This window comes from Drosophila willistoni (genome assembly GCF_018902025.1).
Source record: "Drosophila willistoni isolate 14030-0811.24 chromosome 2R unlocalized genomic scaffold, UCI_dwil_1.1 Seg167, whole genome shotgun sequence".
NCBI lineage: Eukaryota > Metazoa > Arthropoda > Insecta > Diptera > Drosophilidae > Drosophila > Drosophila willistoni.
In genome coordinates this window covers 16,843,380-16,869,434 of record NW_025814050.1, presented here as the reverse complement: position 1 = coordinate 16,869,434, position 26,055 = coordinate 16,843,380, and the positions used below count along the sequence as shown (strand labels likewise).

At 38.2% G+C, this 26,055-nt stretch overlaps 6 protein-coding genes across 9 annotated transcripts; 3 read left to right on the top strand and 3 right to left on the bottom strand.

The window, feature by feature from the left end:
• The first annotated feature begins 558 nt into the window (after positions 1–558).
• Positions 559–6,009, top strand: LOC6642430 (kelch-like protein 10). Of its 3 annotated transcripts, XM_023176010.2 has the most exons (6): positions 559–689; positions 1,338–1,847; positions 2,065–2,343; positions 2,458–2,722; positions 3,981–4,066; positions 4,144–6,009. In XM_023176010.2, exons 2-6 carry the CDS (start codon positions 1,501–1,503, stop codon positions 5,525–5,527), a joined length of 2,361 nt encoding a protein of 786 aa, XP_023031778.1. In that variant the 5' UTR covers positions 559–689; positions 1,338–1,500; the 3' UTR covers positions 5,528–6,009. The 3 variants fall into 3 exon arrangements, with proteins under 3 accessions (XP_023031778.1, XP_046866505.1, XP_015033829.2); XM_047010549.1 differs by lacking the exon at positions 559–689 and having other exon boundaries at positions 1,258–1,847; positions 4,147–6,009; XM_015178343.3 differs by lacking the exon at positions 559–689 and having other exon boundaries at positions 1,259–1,847; positions 3,981–4,103; positions 4,187–6,008.
• A 220-nt stretch (positions 6,010–6,229) lies between these two features.
• Positions 6,230–7,622, top strand: LOC26529733 (thyrostimulin beta-5 subunit). The gene is made up of 2 exons (XM_015178474.3): positions 6,230–6,515; positions 7,226–7,622. Exons 1-2 carry the CDS (start codon positions 6,354–6,356, stop codon positions 7,586–7,588), a joined length of 525 nt encoding a protein of 174 aa, XP_015033960.2. The 5' UTR covers positions 6,230–6,353; the 3' UTR covers positions 7,589–7,622.
• Positions 7,623–7,673: 51 nt separating this feature from the next.
• On the bottom strand, positions 7,674–9,093 carry LOC6642429 (mitochondrial import inner membrane translocase subunit Tim23). The gene is made up of 4 exons (XM_002065185.4): positions 8,854–9,093; positions 8,471–8,753; positions 8,232–8,401; positions 7,674–8,163 (listed from the first exon to the last, which is right to left on the bottom strand). The coding sequence occupies exons 1-4, from the start codon at positions 8,903–8,905 to the stop codon at positions 8,048–8,050; spliced, it is 621 nt and encodes a 206-aa protein (XP_002065221.1). The 5' UTR covers positions 8,906–9,093; the 3' UTR covers positions 7,674–8,047.
• Positions 9,094–9,398: 305 nt separating this feature from the next.
• On the bottom strand, positions 9,399–21,008 carry LOC6642428 (inositol 1,4,5-trisphosphate receptor). Of its 2 annotated transcripts, XM_002065184.4 has the most exons (20): positions 20,831–21,008; positions 20,684–20,754; positions 20,489–20,604; positions 19,634–20,420; positions 18,348–19,582; positions 18,033–18,208; positions 17,819–17,974; positions 17,602–17,755; positions 17,388–17,541; positions 17,295–17,321; positions 16,595–17,226; positions 15,601–15,883; positions 15,310–15,533; positions 12,439–15,231; positions 12,189–12,381; positions 11,999–12,121; positions 11,560–11,732; positions 11,296–11,460; positions 10,834–11,235; positions 9,399–10,772 (listed from the first exon to the last, which is right to left on the bottom strand). In XM_002065184.4, the coding sequence occupies exons 1-20, from the start codon at positions 20,929–20,931 to the stop codon at positions 10,206–10,208; spliced, it is 8,532 nt and encodes a 2,843-aa protein (XP_002065220.1). In that variant the 5' UTR covers positions 20,932–21,008; the 3' UTR covers positions 9,399–10,205. The 2 variants fall into 2 exon arrangements, with proteins under 2 accessions (XP_002065220.1, XP_023031789.1); XM_023176021.2 differs by lacking the exon at positions 17,295–17,321 and having other exon boundaries at positions 20,831–21,007.
• An 819-nt stretch (positions 21,009–21,827) lies between these two features.
• LOC6642427 (mitochondrial import inner membrane translocase subunit TIM50-C) lies at positions 21,828–23,213 on the top strand. Its single transcript, XM_002065183.4, has one exon. The coding sequence runs from the start codon at positions 21,828–21,830 to the stop codon at positions 23,028–23,030; it is 1,203 nt and encodes a 400-aa protein (XP_002065219.1). The 3' UTR covers positions 23,031–23,213.
• LOC6642854 (protein rolling stone) lies at positions 23,185–24,896 on the bottom strand. The gene is made up of 4 exons (XM_002065182.4): positions 24,478–24,896; positions 23,761–23,862; positions 23,511–23,697; positions 23,185–23,451 (listed from the first exon to the last, which is right to left on the bottom strand). The coding sequence occupies exons 1-4, from the start codon at positions 24,797–24,799 to the stop codon at positions 23,247–23,249; spliced, it is 816 nt and encodes a 271-aa protein (XP_002065218.1). The 5' UTR covers positions 24,800–24,896; the 3' UTR covers positions 23,185–23,246.
• Between the last annotated feature and the right edge of the window lie 1,159 nt (positions 24,897–26,055).

The following is a 26,055-nucleotide window of genomic DNA, read 5'->3' as shown; positions in this document are numbered from 1 at the left end:
AAGAGATTAACCCAATGGTCTGCATCTAATGGGGGGTGGAATTCGGGTTGATGTTACCTTAAATATTCAACATGCATTTTAAAAACGGATTAATGACTTGGAAAAGAAAAAATTCTCTAAAAATACCATTTCTCCTTTTCTTTTTATTTAAGTCTATATTTGTCATTGGTGTAATTTTAATTTATTCCAATTACAAAGAACAAGATTCTAAGCCCAACGAATTTTTGTCTTTAAAGTTTCAACTAACCATAAGATTTAAAACAATCATGGGAAAACCATTTTTAATATCTTAAATAGTTATTATATTTATAAAAATTAAAAATGTGCAGAGAGTTGTCGATTTGAAATGGTGTAATAGGCCATTTATGTCGGATATATACAACGGATTTCGCATTGATTTGCTTGAAAATATTTATCATCATTTTTCGTATTATCAAGTAAGAGATTAACAACATTTAACTTTATTGTAAAATATAGCAATAGCTGCTTGAACTTTCAGATTTGTTGACATTTTATTTGGATATTTTAGGCAATTGTTAAACATTTTTTATTTTTAATATTTTTGGCAAAAAAAAACTTAGTACAATTCAAAATTAAGCCATTTTCTAAGAAAAATTGCGTTTGGACAAAGTGAAAACTGAAAAAAAGAATATTAAAAATTTTGACAAACTGAATTAGCTACAACGAAAGTAATTTTAAAATTAAATTAAAATTGTGATGTTTTTTAGCGACATTTGTGTTGTTATAATTGATTTTCATCAGGCTTCAGGTCATTTGATTTAATAAAAATAAAAAGCCGCACTTTTCTGCATCGGCAACCGTCTTCAGGGCAAATAATTTAACAATTATGATAATTAATTATTTAATAAATAGTCAGAATTATTAATTAAATTTGGTCAGAAGAAGTCTGATGAAAATCAATTATTAAAAAAAAATTTAAAACAAAACATTCTTAAGTGAAAAATTAGACTTAATTTGAATTTGAACGTTTTACAAGAAACCATTAGTTCCTCTCTTCAGTTTAAAAAGAATTTTTTACTAAAGTTAACTAACATTACTTTACCATTTAATGGACTTAATATATCTTCAAAAACAATAATAATAGAAGAGAAGAAAAAATCGTTTTTTTTTTTGCATTATGTTGATCGTATTTAAAGCATTTGTTATTGATTTTTTTGAATCGGTTGAACTGGTTCTGTTTCTAAATTTTTGTCATGGTCGGCTTTTAGTTTTATGTTGTATTTGTACGACTTGGGCTTAGTAGCCCAATTTCGTTTGTTTCGAGAACTGTCTCGTTGTTGTTGATTAATTAAGGAACATTATTCCTATTCCTATAGTTGAATACGGGAGATCTCCCCTCCACATAAATATACAAAAATATCAACAAAAACGCGTTTCATTTGGTGGGAGTGCGCTGATCGTGGTGAAAAATTTATATATATTGGATGGCCATCAATATCTAGCTCCAACAACTTGAACCCACACGACAAGGACCCAGTAATGAATCGTAATAATCATCATAATAATAACAACAACAACAATCATTTGCATGGCGTAAATGAGGGCGGTATATTGGCGGTAGTATTGGCACCAGAACTTTCGTTAGAAACAATCGATATCGATCCAATGGATGCACAATATCAAGGTGACGAACTAGCCAATGTTAGTCTAAATCCAACAATGAAATCATCATCTAAATCATTGGCACCAACTGTAAGCGATCAGGCCCTAAATACCCTCAATGAATTACGTGAGGAGAATCTGTTGTGCGATGCACAAATTTCAGTGGGTGAGCAGGCATTTAATGTGCATCGCGCCATAATGTGCTCATGCAGCTCGTATTTTCGGTGAGTTGGCCTTTGTGGAGGGGGGCAAACTCCTTCCAATGGCTAAAAGGATACAGTGGGAATACGATTTAAGTAAAGCAATCAACGTTTTTCTTAGTGAGAACTTTAATTGTGCATCTTTTTTCTTCCTTAAACTTTCATAAGCCTAGTTTTATCTTTAAATTGATGATTCTTGGAGTTGTAATTTCAATTCATTTAATGTATATTTCTCGCTTAGCGCACAGTTCACAGGATTCAATGCGGCTAGTCATGGAGCCGGCGCCGCTGGCAACAAAGAGAATCAGATCATTCATATACCCGGCATTAGTGCGGCCATCATGAACTGTGTCATCCAATATGCATATCTGCGTAAGACCAACATATGCGATGACAACGTGCACGAGCTGCTCATATGTGCTGACTATGTGGGCATGGTGGGTCTAGTCAAACAGTGCAAGGACTTCCTGAGTCGAACTCTAACTCCAGAGAATTGTGTCAGCACCATGGGATTTGCACGGTAAGTATTAGGGTGGTGGAAAAGGAGGTGGGGCACATTCAATCACTTGTTGGCTATTAACCTAAGCCATTTTTAATTGGTCGTTTATTGTTTATCCCACTTGTTAACGATTAGCTTCCGCTTCCTCGAGGACTTGTATGAAAAGGCGCGTAATTATACGCTGCGTTATTTCACGGAAGTGGCTGCCCGCAATACGGACATATTGGATATGAACATTAAAGATTTCTCTGACATAATTAGCGATGATGAGCTAAACACTCGCGAGGAGGACTATGTATGGAAATTGTGTGTCAAGTGGATCGATCGGGATCCAAAGAATCGCAAACAACATGTGGCTCATTTAATGACAGGTGTTCGCTTGGGCTTAATGACACCAAAGGTAATTCGTTCCCTAATTATTTATTATTAATATTTCATTGCAATGCTAGACACTTTTATTAATCAAGCTTTATTTTAAAGCGAAACATAAAATAGCAAAGAAAAACTGATTTTTATTAAATCTTAATTTCAAAAAACTCTCAATCAGTAAATTCTTGCAATAGTCGAAAATGCATGTGGTTTTTTTAAGTAAGAATGAGTTCTTCGCAATCTGCATTGAAATCTGAATTATGACAAGTTCAAGATATAACGTTTTACAGTCTGAGGAATATACGTAGACATATGAAAAATTGTTTAAAGTAACTCCGATTGACTTTGCAAATCTGTAATTTTGTCAATTTTTGTTAAATTTTATCAGTTTATGTCTTTATTTGCTGAGTGTTTTTATCTTTAGACAATCAGTCTATATTTCTATTAAGCAATGAATCAATTTTTTATTTCTAATTGGTGAAGCAAAGAGGTTTCTTTAAGGTCTTTGCATGATATGTGATATTATCAGGCTTAACTTCAATTAATTTTAGTTGTCTTATTTGTCCATTTGATAATTACATTAAAAACAACTTCAATAATAACTACTTCGTCATTCAAATGTAAACGCCTCTAGTTTAACTTGGCAATTATTACTCTCTTTTACGAAATTCTTGCGCACCATGCGTATACGCGATTTTTGGCCAATAGTATTTTGTCTTTTGATATACATAAGTTATGAGGAACGGTTGGTCTATTGGCAATAAATCAATGTGCCCTTATTTCAAATGAAATTAAACTACTTAAAACATGATTTAAATTGTTTGGCAATTATTGTCTTAACGTATATTTTCTAGGAAATATTTTGTCTATTATTTATCTGCAAGATATTTTCAAATTTACAAAAATGAATAAACTACTCTTATTTCTAAATATAAGAAACTAAATTTTCTTAAATGTTGTAATTGTTTTGAAGTATCCTAGTCTAGTCAAAGGAAGTAGGCATTTTATTTCTCTTATATTAACTGTTCTTAAGCATACATAATCTATTAAATATATGTGGCTATTTCTTTCAAATATATCTAGCTCAATAATAGATAATTGTAACATATTTTATGTTGTAGTTCTTTATAGAGAGCTCTCTAGGTATAGCTCATTAAGAACGTGTCAAAAGGACACTTTTTTTTAAAAATTGTAATTTATTATAGTTTTTGTCGAATAAAAGTGTTTATTCAAAGTTTATTCAATAATTCAACATTATAACACTAAGATGTTTTTGTACTTTCTTCTAGTGCTTCATGGAGGAGGTCAAGGAGCACCCGTATGTGATACAGTGTGAAGCCGCCAAGCCCCTGATAGTGGACACATTCAAATTCATGTATGACCTGGACTTTCTTAATCCACAAGCAGACGAGGTAACGAATCCTTTTTTCATTTCTTATTTTTCCACTGCAGCAGCCATTTATATGTGCCCTTTGATATGCCCTTTCAACCCAAGCTAACCACACCGCCCCTGGCCATGCCCCGTCTGCCCCATGAGGTGATATTCGCCATAGGCGGCTGGAGTGGTGGCACTTCAAAGGGTTGCATCGAGACATACGACACTCGAGCGGATCGCTGGGTGAACATCAATGCCGAGGATCCGGCCGGACCGAGAGCGTATCATGGCACAGCTGTGCTTGGTTTCAAGATATTTTCGATTGGTGGCTACGATGGGGTCGAATACTTCAACACTTGCCGTGTCTTTGATGCTGTGAAGAAAAAATGGAGCGAAATCGCGCCGATGCACTGCCGTCGCTGCTATGTGAGTGTCACGGAATTGAATGGAATGATCTATGCCATTGGCGGATACGATGGCCACAATCGCCTGAACACTGTGGAGCGTTACAATCCGAGGACCAATCAATGGAGCATAATGCCACCGATGAATATGCAACGCTCGGATGCCAGTGCGTGCACCTTGCATGGACGGATCTATGCCACCGGAGGATTCAATGGCCAGGAGTGTCTGGATAGTGCCGAGTTTTATGATACAATGACCAATGTATGGACACGCATCCCCAATATGAATCATCGCCGATCTGGAGTCAGCTGTGTGGCCTTTCGTGACCAATTGTATGTGATCGGCGGTTTCAATGGCACCGCTCGCTTGTCCACCGGCGAGAAATTCGATCCCGAAACCCAGACGTGGCAGTTTATAAGGGAAATGAATCATTCGCGTAGCAATTTCGGTCTGGAGATCATCGATGATATGATATTTGCCATTGGCGGCTTCAATGGTGTCTCAACGATCTCACACACCGAATGCTATGTGGCCGAAACGGACGAATGGATGGAGGCCACCGATATGAACATTGTGCGATCGGCCTTGTCGGCCAATAATGTAGCCGGTTTGCCCAACAAACGTGACTATATCCACAAGGAGCGGGATCGTCTCATGGAGGAGCGTCGTCAGCGTTTAATGGCCACGGCCATGGCACGGGAAGATGGCAGTGGCAATCTATCGCTTTCCGTAATTGATACCAATGATGCGGCCATAGATGATTATGATAGCCCCAATGATGATGATGAGATCATGGAAGAGGAGCACCAGCAACTTCAACACCATCAGCTGCAAATGTTGCCGCAACCAGCTTTGCCATTGGCCTTGCCCTTGCCAGCAATCGGCGGTGGCGTTCCCGGGCTGGCTGTCCAGGCCCAGGCAGTAGCCCTGCCGCAGCCGGTGCAAATCAATCGCCTGGGCGAGGATCGCGGTGGCGTCGAGCACAATCGGCGCTTTCGCGTCCAACTGCGTAATCAGAGGTATGGTTCGCATCATGAGATTCGTCGTCGTGCCTAGTTGCTGTCGTCCACGTCGACGTCGTAGCTCTTCCCGGACTTGACCTTACCAACCAGCGAATAACCGTCCACACACACACACATACACTCATACGCACACTTATATACACATCATAGAGAGAGTGTCATCGTGGGTTTAGGTATTTCTTAACTCAAAACGCAGCGTAGCCCATGTCCGATTTGAAACCGTTTTTTCGATAAACGTAAACACTATAACACTACAAAATAACACTACCATCTCATTCCGTGCAACATTTCGATCATATAGTTTCTCATTCATCTTTGAACCGGCTAAACCAATTCTGGCTAAGATTGGCAAAGACTCGAGTTTTTTTTTCTTGGAATGTCTTTGCCAACTGCAAAATTCATATTGTCTAAATTACAGTACTCAAAATTTAACGAAAACAAAAAATGAATTTTTCCAAATTTCTGGCAGTTTACCTACAAAAGTTTATAAGAAGAAAAAAGAAATGTATTTCTTAAAATAAAAATAATAAAACGCTGCATTTAAATAGTAGTAAATTAAACGATTGTTCTTCATCCCATAATCCATTTATAATTTGAATAACCGACTCAACGGATGGAGCATATGGACATTGAAGGATAATCTCTCCAAAGCGTCTGCGCCGTATCCTACCTACAAATCTCTCGAAGTATAAATAGAAGATGTTGGCCGGCTGCCTCAATCAGAATGCCATCGACACCGAGGCATGCAACATTATAACAACAACAACAAGTTTATTCAAAATATTTTCAAATTCAACGTCAAAATAGAATTATAACATCTCATATACATATATATAGAGTACACAAAATCGGCTTTAACAATGGCTGGCATGGCAAATTCGATTTCTATAAGACTTTTACTACTTTTTGTGTCGTTGGCTATGCAACATCTAAATGCCGCTCAATTGGTTGAACTGGAACCAATAACCACAGGTCCAACTGTTGCTCCACTGGGATGCCATCGGCGTGTTTACACGTACAAGGTAAGTGGGAAAGTCTAGAAAATAATAACTAAAAGCCAATGAATAGGTGCAAATATTTGAGACAGAATCACATGTCGTATACGCAATTTCCAATGTCTTACTAACATTGCATGATAGAAAATGCCACGCTGAATACTATAGAGAATATCTACATTTTTGATATATTTGGCATTAGAAGACCTGCAAAGTTAACAAGACGTACTAAAACCTTTTCAAAAAATTTCAAAAATTCGTTGTAGAAGTGGTGAAAATATGAAAAAAACTGAGAATTTTATATAGTTATCCCATTGCGAAATTATACTTTTTAAAGTAATTCGATTTTTGAAACTTAGAACTGCTTTTAAAAGCTATATTACCTGGAATATTATGAATTCACAAAATGTGTAACCTAAGCAATACGTAAGAAATTTTTTTGTTTATGTTCATGTATTCAAGATCAGCAAGAAATATGGAAAATATTTCAATGATTTGAGAGTTAGCCACAATTGGCGAATTTCTTTGAAAACCTTTGTCAAATTGCAAGTTGCATTGAGTCATATATGTATAAGAATGCATTTTTATCAAAACCTATAAAATACGTATGTAAAAGCATAGCGAGGAAGGAAGTCAACTCATTTTTGTCAGCTTTCCACTTATATTATTATTCTTCTCATGACAGCCCTTAAGACTCATTATTTAACTAAAAGGGTTATTCTTGATTTTCTTTTCAGGTTACCCAAACCGATTTAGAGGGTCGCGTATGCTGGGACTTTGTAAGCGTCTGGTCATGTTGGGGTCGCTGTGATTCGAGTGAAATATCTGATTGGAAGTTCCCTTATAAACGTTCATTTCATCCAGTTTGTGTGCATGATAAGCGCCAGCCGGCTGTAGCCATACTGAAGAACTGTCATCCGGATGCCGATGAGTCCATTAGTCAGTATAAATACATGGAGGCAGTGAATTGTCATTGCCATACTTGCTCCACCCAGGATACCAGTTGCGAGGCTCCAGCTAATAATGGGCTCGATGACACCAATCAATCGGTTAAAGTACTGGCTCTAGCAGGAGAAACCTCCCAGGAGTTGGATTATTAAAAATGATTGGAACAAATTTTTATAACAGATTGTAGCACAGTGTAGATGAGCGTCTCTTCCTTTGTCTATTACAATAAAGCTTATATTTTACGGCACGTTGCATACCAAAGCATTTTAGTATGTATTTTTTCCATTTTCTTTTGTACAGAGTTGTGAAAGGATCTAGAATTTTGGTATATGTTATAACTAAAGCCTGCTTGAACATAAAACGATTGACGGTCGTCTCGGTATCCCTAATATATATATATATTTGTCCACATCTATATATATATATATATATATATGTTAAGTGTACGTATATTTATAATATAAAACAAAACTTCACTTTCTTGGTTAAGCGCTTCGAAGCGACCTCTCTACACGTCGATATTTGTGTAGTTGTGTTTTTTTTCTCCTTCAATTTTTGTTGTTCGCGTATCTCGGTTTGAGCTTACAAAAAGCTTAGCCAATTATTGAAATCTACAGGAATTTTGGTCTTGAGTCTGTGCTGTTTTCTTGCGCCAGCAGGTATAAGCAGTAGAGCGACGAAATGCCAAGGCCAATAGCACCACCGAGTGCACATCTTCGGAGGCCAGCTAAAAGAGAGAGATATACAATGATAAGTTATTCTTGTCTTTTTGAAAATTGCAATATTTCATTCTACCTGTTGATTTGTATAGCAGTCCAGTGGCAGATCCCGCAATCACTGTATTTACATGGTCGTCCTCACCACGAACATATTGCAACAACACTCCACATGCCGAATACAACACCGCCAAAGTGCCTAAAGTATTCGCCGTGCCGGAACCCTGTTTCATTATGTGATTGATTAATCTGCAAAAATATATATGCAAGTGATCAATGTAAATTTATGATTATCATTTAAATTCTATAAATACGCACTGGGTTCGTCGCAGCTTCCCCGTTTGGTTAAGTGCGTTGGTTACTTTGAAACCATTGTAGACTCCGGCCAGACCACCAACACCGCCGCCAATCATAACCGATGTGCCTATTTGTGAGAAGGCAAGTTCAAATCGACCGCGCTGCTTATTCGCTCCCTCCGGGAATATAAACTCAGGCTGGGACTGCTGCAGAAAGCGGGAATCATAGTTGAGATATGGCGATACGGGTGCACTGCTAAATGTGCTTGTTGCTGGCGTATATGTTTTTGTTGTTGCATCGTCAACTGTAAACGAACGAAGATAATTACAATTTCATTCACAATAATTGCAATCGCAACATCATGTAACAAGCGAGTCACATTGCGTAACATGCTTCTGGCTTACCGGCTGGTGCGGGCGCCAATGAGAAGGGTTTCCTTAAGTAGTCGTCACTCATTTTCTATTCTTTTTTTTTGTTTTTGAATTTGTTCGCTTTGTGAAGGGGGCCAAGGACTATATATACGAATTTAATGTTTACAATCAGCTGCCAAATCGAATTATTAAAGTTCACAACACACAACTGGGGGGAAGCCAATGTTTTCCCTGCTCGTGCTCTGCTTTTGTTTTTTGACTTTTTTTTCTCTACTTTGACTGTCAATAGCGTGACATTTGGAGCTCTGCCAGTGTGACCGAACTGCATGATGTCAAATGGCGCCAGTGAGCAGTCTAATTTTACACGCGTAGATAACGAAATTCAAAAACATAATTCCATTTGGCGGCTTCTGAATGGAACTATTTTGAGAGGACATTAAGTATCTATTTCATTTATTTGTTTTTTCTTTTTACCTTCCGTTTCTGAAAGTTAAAATTTATTCCTAATTGCAAACGTCCATATAAATACATAGTTTTTCATTTTTTACATTCACTTTCAGTTTCTTTCATAAAATCAGTTTGAATATCGAATTAATATTTATTTGTGCTATATATATATTTTCGTTCACATACAAAGTCCATAAATTTTAGGCTCTTTCTTAGGAATACATATAAATGTTAGCTTAAAATGAAATTAACCAACAAAAACTCGTTTCGAGTACACGATTTACACATACATATATAGAAGAAAACTAAAAAATATACATATATAAAATGGAAAAAAATGTAATCACAATAATTAGTTTTAATTGCAACAAGATTAGTAACAGGTAAGTAACAGCAAAGTTATTTAAAACAATTTGTTTTCTATATATCGAAACATTTTGTTTTCTTTGAGGTCGCTCGGCGAATATATTTTTTTCATGTTAATAACTAGATCTAGGTACAAGAGTGATAAGAAAGAAATAAAATGTAGAAGATTGTATAACCGTTTGAAAAAATTGGGTAACACGACCACTAATTAACATTGTTAACAGCCCTAAAATCTCTGAGTGAGTTTACTATACGTACATATATATAGAGTTATACAATATAAAGGGTGTATACATGTATATGTATATAGGTAAAAAATTTTATATTCTTTTGAGCAATAAATGGATTGTTCTTGTTTATGGAATTCGAAGATTAACAATTTGAATATTGGGCCTATATTAAACCCTACTGTAAATGAGACGTTTTTTTTAGAGTGCTATATTGCTTTCGCCAATACTAAAATGTTACATCTATGTTAAGTGCATAGTTAGGAATGGTATTTTTTTTTTTTTTTGTTTTTGATTGTTTTTGTTTTGTTATATACTCAAGTACTAAGCCGTCAGGTTTTCTATTTACTGAAACGGCAATAGGCTATTTGCCGCGGTATTAAGCAATCCCAAACGTTGCTTTTGTTTTCTTTGCTCGGTCATATGATCCTTGAGCTCATGAAGTTGGGTAGATAGATTTTTAATAAGCAATTGCGTCTCCAATAATTGAACTTGCATGCTGCGCAGCTCAATTTGTTCGCCATCTGCATCCACAGCAGCCAAGGACATGGCACGCAGACGTGGAAACCATTCCAAAATGCCAGCTTTAACCATGGCATAAACATAACTTTCAGGACCCGTGAATTCGGTGGGATCCTTGACTTTTACCAGGACAATAAAGTACAAATAGTGCCACATATTGTGTTCACTCTTAATGTGCTCCTCAAAACTTACGGTCTTGTTGTCAAAGGCCGAACGATTTAAAGAGCAAATAAAGCAAGTTGTCTTCAGAATGGCCTCTTTCTGCTGTTTCTCTGATCTCAAATCCGCAAAGGTGTCAATAATGACACCGAAAATCAAGTTCAACACAATAATAATGACAATGAAGAAGAAGAGCAAATCGTAGATAACACGAGCCACAAACAAACCCTCCTGCAAAGGCAATATAATCGATAAAGATTTTGGATTTTAAAAAAGTTTTTTTTCTAAATACCTTGCTTGAGGGTGCTCTGAGTATGTCACCAATGCCACCACCATTGCGTAAGCCCTGATTCAATGTTGTTACGATGCACATCACCAAAGAGTCACAGGCTCGTTCTTTTACATCATTGCTATTCTCAGCGGTCAACTGCTTGGTTTTAGCTTCGCATATGCTGCCCAATTTATCGGGAGCAGCACAGGATTCATCAGTAGACAGAACAGAAATAGTTTGCTCTTGCTCTTCAAAATCAACAGGAACCAAGAAATCATCTTTAAAGAACATGTAACCAATGATGGAGAACAAGTAGACCAATATCAGGGCCAAGACAGCAGTTAAAACAATCGAGCGTCCATTACGGGTCACCGAACGTATGACATTCACCAAAGTCTCCTCACGATAAACCACATCAAAGAGCTGTAAAATTTATGCAAATTGAATCATCAAGTTTTCTAAACTATTGTAAATTTCTCTTACCAACAGGGAATAGAAAAATGGATGCAATATCAAGCCACAAAAGCAAAATGCTATATAAATGCAATGATACAACAACTGAAAGTCCGTAACGATTTTAATCAATTGCTTCTCCAGTGTACCCTTATTGCCCATTATGCTCACAATGTGGACACTTTTAAGAGTGACCTAAGTGAAAACAAGCAGAGAAAAGAAATGATATTCATTCAATTTCTGTTTTTGTTAAATATTTAGATATATGTATAAATATGGCAAACCACCACCAACCGTGACTATGCCCAGCAAACAAAGCGTTGACTCTGGTCCTAGCAGGAAAATAAAACGCAAGATCATCGAACCAATTAAAGTTCTTATACCAGATTCACGGGGCAGCGTTATAACAATAATCAGCGAGAAAATCATAATGGCCCAAAATAGAAGCGAAATGTGCGCACTAAGCTCTGAAATAAATGAAATGTACAGTGTATGATTAAGATTAAGTGCATATAAAAAGCACTATATTAAGTGCATTGGTGTAGTCCTTTAAATGACATAAAAAAGCAATTTATTTCTTTGTTCCAAATGTCCAAGCAACGCTGTGCAATGGATTTCATCCAGAAGGTACAATTCTTTCAGTAATAATTAATATACTTTAATAAATCGTATTAAAAATTCGCTTAATTGTTAAAATATTGTCAAATATTTGTAATTTTTTTTTTGGACTTACCAGGAACTGTATTATCAAAGGGATAAAAGAATGCCACTATCATATTTATGACCACAACGCAATTGAATAATATATTGCTCCACAGTGACATGTAACTACTAATCCAGAACAATAGAGATTGGCCTGCAATATACAATATACATAAGGGATTAATCAATGTTCAATGTTGAACAATGTTTGTTGCTCTTACTTCTTAGTTTCTTTTGCCATTTCATCTCGTTGAACATTTCCTCAGCTTTGTCAAAGAAATCGGCCACTTTAGAGCCCTGATCATCACGTTCGGCAGTATTGAGAATTTTGATTTTCGTATCAGTAGTTAAGTACTCGCATATTTCGGGTATGGGGAAAACAATTTGCTCCAAGGTGCGATCATTGCGAACAATCTGAGAAAAATATATTGTTTAAAAAGTTCAATCTTGTCCGGTTATATTAACACTTACTTCAATTTGAGCCGTGTGCGTGGCATAGTACATTAGAGCCTGACTCGTTTTGGCATCAAAGCTAGAGGATTGGGGATCTTCGGAGGCCTTTAGCAGACTGGCCAATTCTTTGTTATGCTGGGCCAATTGATGGCAGAGTATATAGATATTGTGGCCCACTTCTCGTGGACTCACCGTGGCATCGTCATCATCATCATCCACAACACCCGAAGTCGAATCTGCTTGATCGTCTGCATCGTCTTGTTCGTCAATGAGTTCCTCCTGATGATAGGCCTTGCATGCCACTTCCACCAATTGTTTCGGATTCATGTTGTACAGAATTCGTTCGGCATTTTCACTATCTCCACGACTTTCCATAATGGCCAATAGCAACTTAGAGGCATTGTTTTTAAGTTCCAACACCAGATCCATTCGATTCTCGCCCAAAGGATTTATATTATTGAGAATGAGAGCTGTGATAATGTCCAGACCGTTGGACTCATGGGTGGCAATACAATTTTGATTCTCATGACACGGACCCTGACAATATTCGGTGAGTGTTTCGAGTGTTTGGTTTATGAGGGCCACATTGTGCTCATTGATGTAGAGACCGAGAAGTCCCAGTCCTCCCGTGGTGGAACCACAAATGCAATCGAGGAACATTAGAGTTTCGGAAACCAAATTGTTGTTAGTTTTGTTATTCTGATTACGCAGCAAATTTTGCAAATCAGGATTGTGATTCTCGCAGAGTAGTTGTAGGAAGCGCAGAATCGGCTGCATCACCAGAACCTTATTGGACAATTGATTGCGACGCTGCTCTTTGCCATCCTTGTGCTTCTCGAGTTTTTCCGCCAGGATATCCTCCAGAGGACTATTCACACTGATCATTTGAGAGTTTTCCTCGCCAGAGTGTATGATCCTGGCATTGCCATATGCTCTGGCTGTGGCCAGGCCGGCATTGTGCAACTCCCGCTTAAGCTCCTCCGTAATGACTACGCCATTTCGTTTGAGGCCATGCTTGCGAGATATCTTGTCCAAGAGCTCTAGATTGGCATCTTGTTTGTGCTCATGTGCCTTGGCGGCTATATCGGTGGTATTTACCGTCACTGTCGACTTAATCTCTTGCTGGGCATCCTTCATCTTGTCGAAGAAAACTTTGAAGAACGCCTGATTGAGGTCATCGCTAAGGAATTTCTGGAACATGCCCTTTTGGATGATGGGATTGCCACCCTCCAGCAAGGCTATACCCAATTCCACGGCCTCAACAAAGATATTCGGTGAGTGCACCGACTTGATAACCAATTCAACAACCAAATCTGAGGCTCCCTCGCGATCCAAGTGATTTTGCATTTCGTGAAGTGTCTTGCCAGCTCTTTGCAAGTATTTAGCACCCGGACCATGGGTTACCAAATGCAGCTGCTTGGCCGGATCAGTTGGGGGTGAGGGCGGTGCTTCTATTTCCTCCTCCACTTTGAATGAACTTTTGTTTTGAAAATAACGTTTCAACAAAGTCTGGCGCAAGGCATCGCCCTTTTCGCCATAGTTCACATCGATGGCCATCATTTCGCGTAGAGTGCGTAACACCTTGACGCACATACGCTCCTCCTTCTCCTCCAGCAACTTCTCGGTATGCTTGATGAGCTTCCGTATAAACCCGCCGCTCTCGCATCGCTTGCGTGCTTCTGTGCCGGCCGGGAATAGCAACTCCGAGCGATAGAGAATGTCGACGAGTAGCGAGAGCTCGGCCTCGACCACCGGCTTCAGCTGATCTTCCAGCAATGAGACAATATCCTGTAGCCCCTCAATTATTGAGCGATCCCATCGCATTAAACTGGCCGATTGTTGTGTCTCATATTTGGGCTGTTTGGAGGCCAGTAACCATTTTGTGGTCTGGCGTGTTAACATCGCCGTTTTGTTCGACATGGTGGCCACCTGCTGCTCCAGCTCCAGTGGCAAGGTAATGCTGCGCATTTTCGCCGACTCGGACAGAGTGCGTATGCACATTTCGACATTGAATCGATCGGCTAGCGACAGCCACTTGCACTGAGTGAGGCGGTAAGCGGCCTGCAACAACTGCACGAAGATCAACTGACGCGACTGCACGATGGCACTCTGATCTGAGAAGGGGCTGGAGAAGAAGCTGCTCAGTAAATTCATCAGTCCATTTAGAACATAACTCAAAAGGTTCTTATTCGAGTTTGCTATCGAGGGATGTGATATCAATTGATGTATATCCACGAGAAAACTTTTCTCAAACAGATTCCACATGTGACCAGATGCATAGATCTCCTTCATCTCAACCTCCGTATCGATGTAGCAATGATTGAGAAAATCAACATATGCCTCCTTCACCTCGGGCATGCAGAGGGGATGGCAAATGATTGTCACAATGTCATCCAATGACAGTAAATTATTGCATTTGATTTCCGTGTACACATTCTTGCCCATGGTGCAACAGGCGAGAAGCTTCACCAGCTCCACATGATACTTTAATGGACTGTCATCGCTAAGAGGTTGCCGGGATAAATGATGCTGTTGCATCATCTGTACAAAATGATTGAACGATGTCTTGTCATTGTAAAAGACAAGCACATCCTCGCCGGAATTGATCAACTCTTGCATTACCATGTCCTGGCACTTGCGTATAAATTGATTTTCCGCCTTGACAATTGTTTGCAAGAACTGTAAATATGCCACATGCCGGCCATGGATTTCAATGCAATGGACAAAATGTTGAACTACTTTATCAGTCACTTCATTGCACAAAGCCAAATTATCCTTGAAGATGGCACAAACAGTTTTCGCTTCAAGTATCTAGAATTCGAAATGCGTAGAATATGATTGTTAGCTATTTAGGATCCAAAGAAACGTAGTTATTTATAGAATACTTACACCCGGATTGAGGAACAAATCTAAGTGATTATGCAGCAGCACTTGATTCTGTTGATTGCCCAGACAAAAATTCTGTAGAAATTCATGAGCCAAACACATTAGTTCCTTCATTAGGACATCATCTTTCTCATCATAAGGATTCTGAAGCAGATCAAGAACGACTGTGTGAACTCCAACATTACGTAGCAGACGTTGCTCATGTTTGCGTGGCTTAACCACAGGTCCTGGGAAAAGAAATATACAAAGTTAACAAATGGTTTTTGCTTAGATAGTAAACTGAAAAAAACTTACCAACAGTCACACAATACTGATTCATTCGTATAAGAATATCCTTGACCTTTTTGTATTCATTGCGTTGATCAGGCGATAGGGCAGCATTATACTCCAAATTGGCGGCATCACCAGAAACATCTCCGCCACCGCTACCACCACCACTATTGCCACCCAGTTCATCAGTCGCCTTGGCTTTGTAAACCCAAAGCTCGGATTTCTCAACACTTTGCCGCAATATATCCAAATCGGATTTGATTTGTTTATATGTCTCAACATCGCTATCCGAGACAAGTAATTGTACCTGAAAATAATGTTCGACGTATGCAATTAATATATTGGAAAACTTAACGTAACAGTTGCCAAGCAGTAGACCAAAATTTTTGGACAATACAAAACTAAAATAGGTAAAAAGACATTCAAAATTAATTTGTTTACTGAAAAATACATTGAAAATAAATGCATTTAGCCATTTTTAGTCGACTGTTGGACAACTGCTAGCTGGTTAAACCAAAATAAAGGTACATACTAAATCAAAACATCTTTCATTACTGTATGCAGAATACGTCCACTTTGGTTATTTGTTGTGTATGGTTATTAGTGTAGATGTGTGTGTGTGTATATTGTACATATGTGGATACATTGTTTGTATATATGCGAATATATATTATACATATATGGACAGATATTAGTAAAAGTCGAATCTCAATAGCGAGAATACAGAGATTGGAGTTAGAGCATGCAAACACAAAAGAAAATGTGAAGATTAGATAATTAGTAACATGGAAAGCTTAACTGCGGTTAACCGCAGTTTGGTTTAATCAGATTAAAGCAATTACAAGGGGGCCCAATCAAGCAGAAATTCAATTATACATTAATTAGATTTATAAATTAATTTTGTTTTTCCATTTTAGCCCCTTAATGTAACCGCAACAATCCGACTTAGTGAGTTAATAAAGATTACTGTAAGCATATTTTCTCATCTTGGTTTATCATCTCAGACTTCTCAGCTTACCTGGCGAAATGCTTGGAGAACTTCTTGTCGTTGGCTAAAATGTCGAAATAGCAAATGCAATGCACCCGACACCAATGGAGCATAATCATGCATAATCAAATGAAGGAGGACACGCAAAAAGGTACGTCCACCTTGACCATCCAGATCTAAATTGGCAGCATCGCTACGTTCACAATCAAATATGCCCTCAGCCTTAATACCTATCGATTCCAGATCAATATTCTTTTGTCGAGCATTAGCCGTTGCGGGATCAGTAGGTTCTCCTGCGTTGCCCAACAGTGGTTCACTTTCCGTGTTATTCGAGAGCTTTGGCTCATCTTTGGTTACAACTGGGACACCCAACACAATCTCATCTTGTGGCACAACATCTGATTCATCGAACTCACGCTTGAATATGGAGAGTAGACAACTGATTCTATAGTCCAAGCGTACATCCAAAATGAATTGTAAAATTTCAATAATCTTCAGTTTGGTATCCATGACAAGAGGATATTCCTTCATTAGCTGCGAGACAGATTTACGTTGTTGCAATGCTATTGCAGGAGCCGCAATAGCTTGGCCCATTGAACCCAAGGCCAAGGATGTCATGACTGTATTCATATCACCGATTGATCGTAGGACACCGCCTTCAGCTGGCAAAAAAGAAATAAATTTCAAGTATTTAGTATATGCATAATTAATGAATTTAATGACTGATTACCCTGAGTATTCGTTTCCTCTTCGTTAGCTTGGAAGAGCATTAAGTTTTTAAGAATAAAATTAATGTTTTATACTTTTTTTTTCATTAACTTACAATCAATATCCGTATTTACGTAGCTGCCTCCACTGTTGCCAGCATTAGTCTCGGACACACAGTCCAATATAGAGAGCAAAGTTTTCGTTAATCTTAATAGATCACTAAAGCTATAGAAGCCAAAGTATATCAAATCTCTGGCCAATTTAACAACCTGAAATAAAAATTGTTTAGAATTTTATGCATTGTAAACTTATTTGTTACTTTAACAAACCTCAAAAGTTAATTTGTTCTGCTCTTGATCCGTGAATAGCCAAACCTTGGTGGCCACATTGCACAAATAGTTTTCCACAAAGGCAATGGTTGTATTAAATTTGGCACGACAGGCCTGTTTATTTTGATCGGGCTGTTGATTTTTACCATCGTAGCTAAAATATAATCAAAGTAATATATATTTCTATCTTCATAGTGATGAGAATGGGTTTTCTTACTCAAGTATAGACATTTTGGAGGGTATTTCACTCCAGAGACGTGCATATTTTACTGGTGTAACCGGCTCTTGGGGATCACGATCCACATGCAGATGCAACATGAGACGACAAAACGAAGCCCTCAATTCATATGGCATAGTCTCATCCGACATGCATCTGAAAACATAACATAATGATTAGAGATAAGCGTAAGGAATGTGTACAAAATTCTTACTTCAATATTAAATCAATATCCAAATGGGGTGAGAGTATATTGAGAGCCAAATATTGCCGATTCAAGCACATATTTGAGAATAAATTTAATTGATGTCGATAATAGTTCAATATAGCTGCTTCCTGTTCACCACCGTCGGCCACACAATTAGCTAGATCCGCCATAGAACGAGATGACTAAAAATAGAAATAGGTAAACATTTCTTTTGGATATGATTTCACACAAAATTCGTTTTTGTTCGATTTGTTTCATTATGCTTTGCTCATCTTGTATCGTTGTGTTATTTACATTTTTTAAGCGTTCTTATGGACTTACTGGTTGTCCCTTCCATTGCAAATGTATTTCGTATTTCTCGTTTGAAGCCATCAGACTGCTATCTTCATCATCATTTAGACTGACACTGTCCCAGTTGGTGTTTGTTGTCGATGTGGATTGAACATCTTCGGAACGATCTTCATCACCATCGCCAGCCACCTCGGTGAGGGTGGCCAGGCATAGATCCTCTGTGGCGCCCTTGTAACAACTTACTATGGCTGAGCCACCTTTTAGAGCCTTTACTTGGGTATCGATCAAGATATCGGCGTTCTTATCACTTAGCACACTCTTGCAAATTAATTCCTGTGTAACGGCTATAGCTTTACGATTCGATACACACAAGTCGGAGAGATAGTCCAGGAAACGCGAGTCCCAATTGTCCATATTCTTACGCACAAGTCCCACAAATGTTTCAATTTCAGCCGCAGTGATGTGCTTTTCCAGCAGTTTTCGATTGTTGTGAAGCAAAGCGGTAATCGTATCCTCAGCCAGGATATCGTAACCAATTTGTTTTTGCATTAGGCCAAAATGTTTGGCTATATACTCTTGATTCTTGCGATAGTCCTGCTGTGAGAGCCTCAAAATGCGGTAGCATAAACGGAAAATGTTCTTATATGGGCTATTTTTGGGATCATTAAGCTCATCGAGACGGAGGAATGGACCATCGCCGGCAGTGTGCTCTTGAAAGGGTCCCTGAAGGATCTTGAACAGTTGCTTGAGGATATATTGCTCTCGCAACAGCTTTTGACGGTCTCGAATTGGATTTTTAATCGTAAACTCGAGGGCCTTTGTTTTATTCTGCTCATTCTCCATGCCAGCCATGAAGTAGACAATATCTTGTAGTAGAGATATCAGAGAACGACGTTCATTAATCGAAATCGAACCATTGTCCAGCTTAGTGGTCACTATGGCTAGCAACTTGCAGGCATCATTGGCGAAATCCAAATCTCGCACTTCAACAGGAGAAACAGGAATCAATGCGAAAGCCTCTTTATCCTCCTTGATGGGTGAACAGCAGACCTTCGACATGACCGGCTTATCGTCATCGGCATCAATGGGTATCGATGTGGCATGTACCCAAGTGTTGGAGCAAATATGCTGCAATCGCACATAACTGGACTGAGGAACCAAACTGTCTGCTCTGGCCATGGTGGTCGCATCCAAGACAAAAACCGAAGCAATGTCAGCGGAATATGGTACCGAGACAAGGCGATATTGTTTCCCCTTCGATTTGTCTAAAGAAAGATTTGTTTAAAAACGTTTCATAAAGTTCATAAACTACTTACCGTTCAGGGCATAGTTGAGACTCGAATCTTTGCTGCATTCCGCCAAAAATGGTTCTTGAGCCGAAGATGATGAGGCGGCTCCTGCTGCAACTATATCCAACTCAGCCTCGGCAGCCAGGTAATGTCCAGTGGCCAAATGTTTAAAGCGATACAAAGAATTCCAATCCCCAGCTCCACCGCGGCACGAATCATGCTGCACCACCTCAATCTCCCAAAGAGCTTTGCTACTGGTGGCCGCTGTGGCACTTGTGCGCCCAGTGGTCCTTAGGAAAACATGATATTGCTTCTTATATTCATCCATGGTGAGGAATTTCTCTTGCTCGGCGTGAAAGAGACGCACCACATCGCCTCCTTTAAGTATATGCTCCTGGTTCTCTTTGTGTTCCATGAACAAGGAGATTTTCCACGATGTCGATGAGTTCAGGACATTCACCTCCTTGCATCCAGGATTATCGAGTAACTCATAATTGGCTGCTACATGCAAATTCTGTTGATCCGCATTCACGGGACTGAGTATGACTTTATCGCCAACCACCACATAATCACCAATTGAGCGTAGTTTGTAAAAGGGTTTAATGTAAAACCATGAGCCTTCATTGCCATTGGCATCCAAATACACACGCATTGCATTCTTTTCCAGCAGCGAGGGCAAACGCTTATTGACAGTTAAATATTTATTGGACTTTAGATGGAGCAACTGGACAATAGCTCGGCTATATTGTATAGATGTGCCCAAAAGCTTTTTGTGCTCCGTTTCATTTTGCTTCTTCTCAATTTCGGCGGCATGCTAGAAAATTACAAAGAATATTTGATTAGTTAAATTTCTCTCCTTCTATTTTATTCACCATTTCTTACATGCAAACGCTTGAGTAAATTTGGATCTGTATTGGAGCTGGCCGATTGTTTTGCGGCCTTCCAGAACTGTTTCTGGGCGGAGTAACGATTCATAGGACATATTTTTATAAGACAATCTAAAAGATCACAAGGGCAAAGTAAGTTTGGAGACGGATTGGATTAGTTGGTTTATATGTACATATATGTATGTATTACCTCTGAACTTTTTTGGGGGACATGTCAAATCACCAGCTTCGGGACACACAACGGTGCGATCATCCACTAGGCTATAAGGTGTACATATATAACAAGTATCACATTACAACAACATGATGTGGCAACAGGCTTAAAATAAACACTTACCCCAAAGTGCTTAAAAAACCACAAACGCTTCCCTCCGCATAAAGAGACACAATGTCTCCCAAGTGCAGGAAACTCGCCGAGCCGATTAGATTGTCGCCCATGACGATGGTGAATCTGGAATGCTCAGTTTAGATCTTCAATTAAATTTTCACATTAGCTCATTATTAACTAGTGAAAAAAACTAATGTGTCTATCGATAGCGTATTTTAATCGATATCCCGTATTGTTGTTGTTATCGCTGCCCGTCATGTTAGTGCGTTCAGTATTTCTCTGGTATTTTTTCGAAGCTTTAACGTCGCTGTTAAATGTTACATGGCTGATAACAGTAACATAACCAATTGCCGGTCATTCAAATTTAGGAAACGAATTGTATCTATTATTATTATTATACATAAGTATAGGATATAGTTGCAAACTACCAACCTAACTATGTTTTATAAGCACTGGCAACTAAGGCTTTCGGCTTACAATTAGACGAAACTACATCCATACACTAGCCTTGGATTCCAACCCGGACTCTCGTTGTTCAGTTGCCTAAATGACTGGGCCACTTAGACAGCTCATCTACCGAAAGAATTGTATCTTTTAATAAACTTATACCAATCAATGATTAAAGGAGAGAAAACTTAAGTTTAACCTGAATATTGAAAAGATTATTATTATTATTTAATTGTAAAAAAGAATTAATTCTAGGTTACAATGAGTTTTGAGCCAGAGCGACAAAGGTCTTCAGGCTGACAAATATTAAAAAGAAACCGCTCAAATAAGTTAAATCAAATAATTACTAGCTTCTTCACAAAGATTCATCATAAAAATCTAGTAAGCTTTAATAGAATGTTGACTTTTAAACAAAAAAAATGGTATCTGATAATTTTATTAAATAAAAAAAAAAACAGCAAGAAAACAAAATAATTTTTAAATTCGTTTAGTTTATTTTACATAGAAATAGAAATATTTAGGTTTAGGAATTCAGGGACCGCCATAGAAGAAACACACCATGCTCTCTGGGAGAGTCCATCAAGTGGTGCGCACGCTAAGCCATCTGCGTGACCGCTCCGCAGTCATCGCATCATCATGGCGATGCACATTGGTTACCTTCCATCGACATCGAAGATTAGGGAGTTTTATAACTTCGTCCAGGATTGTTCAAGCTTTGACGAGGCGTACTCTATGCACTGCCCAGATAAAAAGTAGCAAGGAGGAGACATCTGCCATAGTGGCAACACCTTTACTATCCAAGCTATTCCCACAAACTGCTCCCGACGTGGACCATGCGACTGAAGAGGAGCGCCGGAAACGCGACGAAGAAGAGGCCAGGGAGAACGAACGTGCTTGGAAACGCATGAAGCAAGGCTTTGTCCTATTTGGTAGCGGCAGTTTGGCTGTGATTGTGTGGGGAATTTATGTATTTGGTGGACCCCAATTGGATGCCAATGGTCAGATTATCGAGGACGAGTTTAGTGGCAATCCACTGGTACAACAATATGTGCAACGACTATGGAAGTCTTTAGAGTATTATCGAAAAATTCTCCAGGAACCATCACGATCTCATCTGTTGCCCGATCCGGTTCAGTATCCTTATATCCAGCCAAAATACACCTTGGTTCTGGAAGTTAAGGATGTTCTTATTCATCCCGATTGGACATATCAGACTGGTTGGCGCTTTAAGAAACGTCCCAATGTGGATGTATTTCTGGCCGAGTGTTCCAAAGATTTTGAAATTGTTGTCTTCACTGCAGAACAGGGAATGACCATGTTTCCCGTAATAGATCAGCTCGATCCAAAAGGATATATCATGTATCGCTTGGTAAGGGATGCAACCCATTTTGTTGATGGCCATCATGTTAAGAACTTGGACAATTTAAATCGTGACCTAAAACGGGTTATAGTCATTGACTGGGATCCGAATGCTACCAAAATGCATCCGGATAATACATTTGGCCTTCCTCGATGGCATGGAAACGATAATGATGTCCAGCTTCTGGACTTGATGGCCTTTCTAAAGACAATTGTCCTCAGTGATGTCGATGATGTGCGTGAAGTCTTATACTATTATCGCCAGTTTGAAGATCCAATCAGTCAGTTTCGCGAGAATCAACGTAAATTGGCCGAACAATTGTTGGAAGCAGAACGCCTTGAACAATCGAAGGTTAAGCCTATGGTCAAGAAGTGGTCACGCAGCATATCCTCCAGATACTAAATGAAATTGACGCAAATCCGTGTAATAATTGTTTCGAATGGATTCATTTCCATGACCATATTTTTTTTGTCTATCACAAGAAGTACAAAATTATTCTCCAAAGTACTGAGCTATTTTGAGAATGTAATCTGTCTACACAAGAAATTGAATCTCTAATAAATTGATTCTAAAGTTATAATTTTATATTAACTATGCATATATAGATATAATTAGGAATCAAACACGTTGTACAATCTCTGGAGCTGGTGCTCTTGTTTCCATTGTCACAGTTACCTCAGGTTTCACACAGCGTCCATGAAGCCATCTTCTAAATATGTAAATCCAGAAAACCAATATACAGAAACAACTGACCAAAACAACGCAGCCGCAAATCGTTCCAATGGCCAATCCAGGATCACTCCAATCCAATATAAAGTAAATACTGAGAAAGGAAAACTCATGAATCAATTGCACTTTACATGTTTCCCATATATTTCTTACGGTTGTTTCACTCCTGCCAGGTAATAGATCAGTGAGAAGAGTCCATATGTCAGACCCACAATAAAGGGATAGATAAAGTGCATCAGTCTCGTTGGGAAAGCAACCAAAAAACAATCTAAAAGCATGAATGCTGTATTTGTGGCATGTGCCCAGATATTGTAGATATCATCGGCCATTCCAGGCATACCTGAACAATAAAGAAAAAGGGAATATGAATAGGTAATTAAAATTAGACTTCATTGTTACTTACTTGGATAGAGTGCAGCCCAGAATACTAAGGTTATCATAAAAGCCAGTACTGTAGTCGTGTAATGCGATATCCAATATATTTTCAGGGACCAACTACCAGGAGCTTAAATTAATAAAAAAACAAAAGGTTCGAGTCTTAGGAAATAATTATTGCAAATATAATATATGTGTATATGTGATTTCTAATTGGAGGTAAACTATTTTGTGAAAACATTACAGTTATTAAGGTTGACTTTAGAATTCTTATTTCTATAAATTCGTCAAATGCAAACATCATTGTGAGAATGAAGCGGATCGTACCTCATAGATAATACGCATTGACGGCAAAAGACTTTAAGACTGTTAATTCTGACTACACACTTATAAACTCTTAAAAAAAAGTAATGTAATTTCTAGTGAAACTGAGCTGAACTGTGCACCAAGCATTTTCAATTTAGCCCCCCAAAAACCGATCAGGAACCAATTGAAAATTTAAATCTTGAATGCTCATATTTGTGTCTTACGACTATATAACATTTTACGGCACTAAATTATTCTAGTGCATTATTTTTCTTAGATAAAGTATGAAAGTAAATTGAATTGCCAATCGAATAAAACATTTTTGATTAAAATCGGATTACAATAAGATACTTTTCCTCGCCTCTCAAAATGGCGAAATTGGTCTATTCAATGCATTTATATAGGAAAAACGAGGGCTAAGTTTAATTTAAAAACTCACCAAAATATGACGGCTTTATAAAGTAAATCGTAGCCACCATAGCTCCATAGGCACAGGCATAGAAGCATAGGGTAAAACCCCAATCTGTGAGAAAGACAAACCATCGGCCGTTATCAAATGAGTTTGATAAGCTCATTATCACGCCAGTTCCAAAAAATGCTGCCAAAAACCAACGATACAGCAGCCAGATGAATGAACGATCTCCACGTTGCCATTGCGAACGGCAAAATACGCCCGGTTCATCATGATGCAGTGAGAATTTGGAACGTTGGAACTCCTCCTTGAAGGGTTGGCAACATGACTCCTCATTGGGATCCCGCATACTGTGGGCTGGATGAACTTTGCGTCTATTTCGCCGGACTAAAGCTGCTATAACGGACCAGAGCAGCTGCTGCGTACGATGGTAGAACGTAAACTGCCGTAACCAACGAACGCTCCGGCCCAAAAGGTATGACAGTTGGCCATTATTTCCGCAAATTGCTTTAGCTTTTTGTATATAGCAGTCAATGGGTTTGGAAATTTGTAGTTATCTTGCCAATCCTTATCATATGATATAACTGAAAAACCGTTTACGGCCAATTTAAGTTGTGCACGATTCTGCAGATAACGTGACGTGAACAATATGGACACGGGTCATCAACTAATTTATTTGACCAAAAGTTTAGCCGACTGTTTGATATAAATGTTTAGACCAAGTGCACGCATCGATTGGCCCAGAGTCTTAAATATTTCAAAAACTATTATTTTCTCCCCTCCCTTCCCTACTATTTCCCATATTATTTTTTTTCATTTTGGGAAATTTCGCACATGATTCATGACAGCAGTAAACATATTGCTCAAGTACCCACGGGGCGCGACCAGTCATAATTGGTCGGTGTTAGTGCTGTTATTTCTTTATTGTTATAGATTACACAGGTTTCCCGAATTGCCAGACATGATAAGGAAACCCAAAAATGATCAAAAATTATGAATTTGCCAACTACTTAAGCTCTTTTCATTCAAACTCAAATTTTTTGGCTAATTTATCATTGCCATTGATTCAAAGTTTGATATTGTATCATGAAGTTAGACTTTTATATATCGTGTTTATGATGGAATTTGAACCGAGAGCTTATGGAAAAATCTGAACAGCAATCGGTATCGATAATTTTACATTTTTCTTATCTGAATAAGTTATTATTGGATTTCAAAGGTGAAGTAAATGTTGGAAAAACTTTATACTAGAAATTTTTAGTACTTTTCTTAGAGGCAAAATATCATCAATATATAACGATTTAATCTAATCAAAAAACTGACCAAAATATAGCTAAAATCATCTAAACATAAATACATTTTTTATTTATTTTTGAATTTCAGAACTAAAACAAATTTGAAAATTTTGTTAACCAGTGTTATTGATAAAGACGTTTAATCAGGTACTTCAAAGGGGTTGGGTCATTGAAACTATAAAATTATCAATTTCTAAACAATTGGCGAATGTTTTTGTAGTAAACTGGAATAAAATAAAAGGTTCAAACGCTTCCTGTGATTTTATTCCAATAAATTTTTGTTCACATTGATGAATCTGTTTTGATAAGA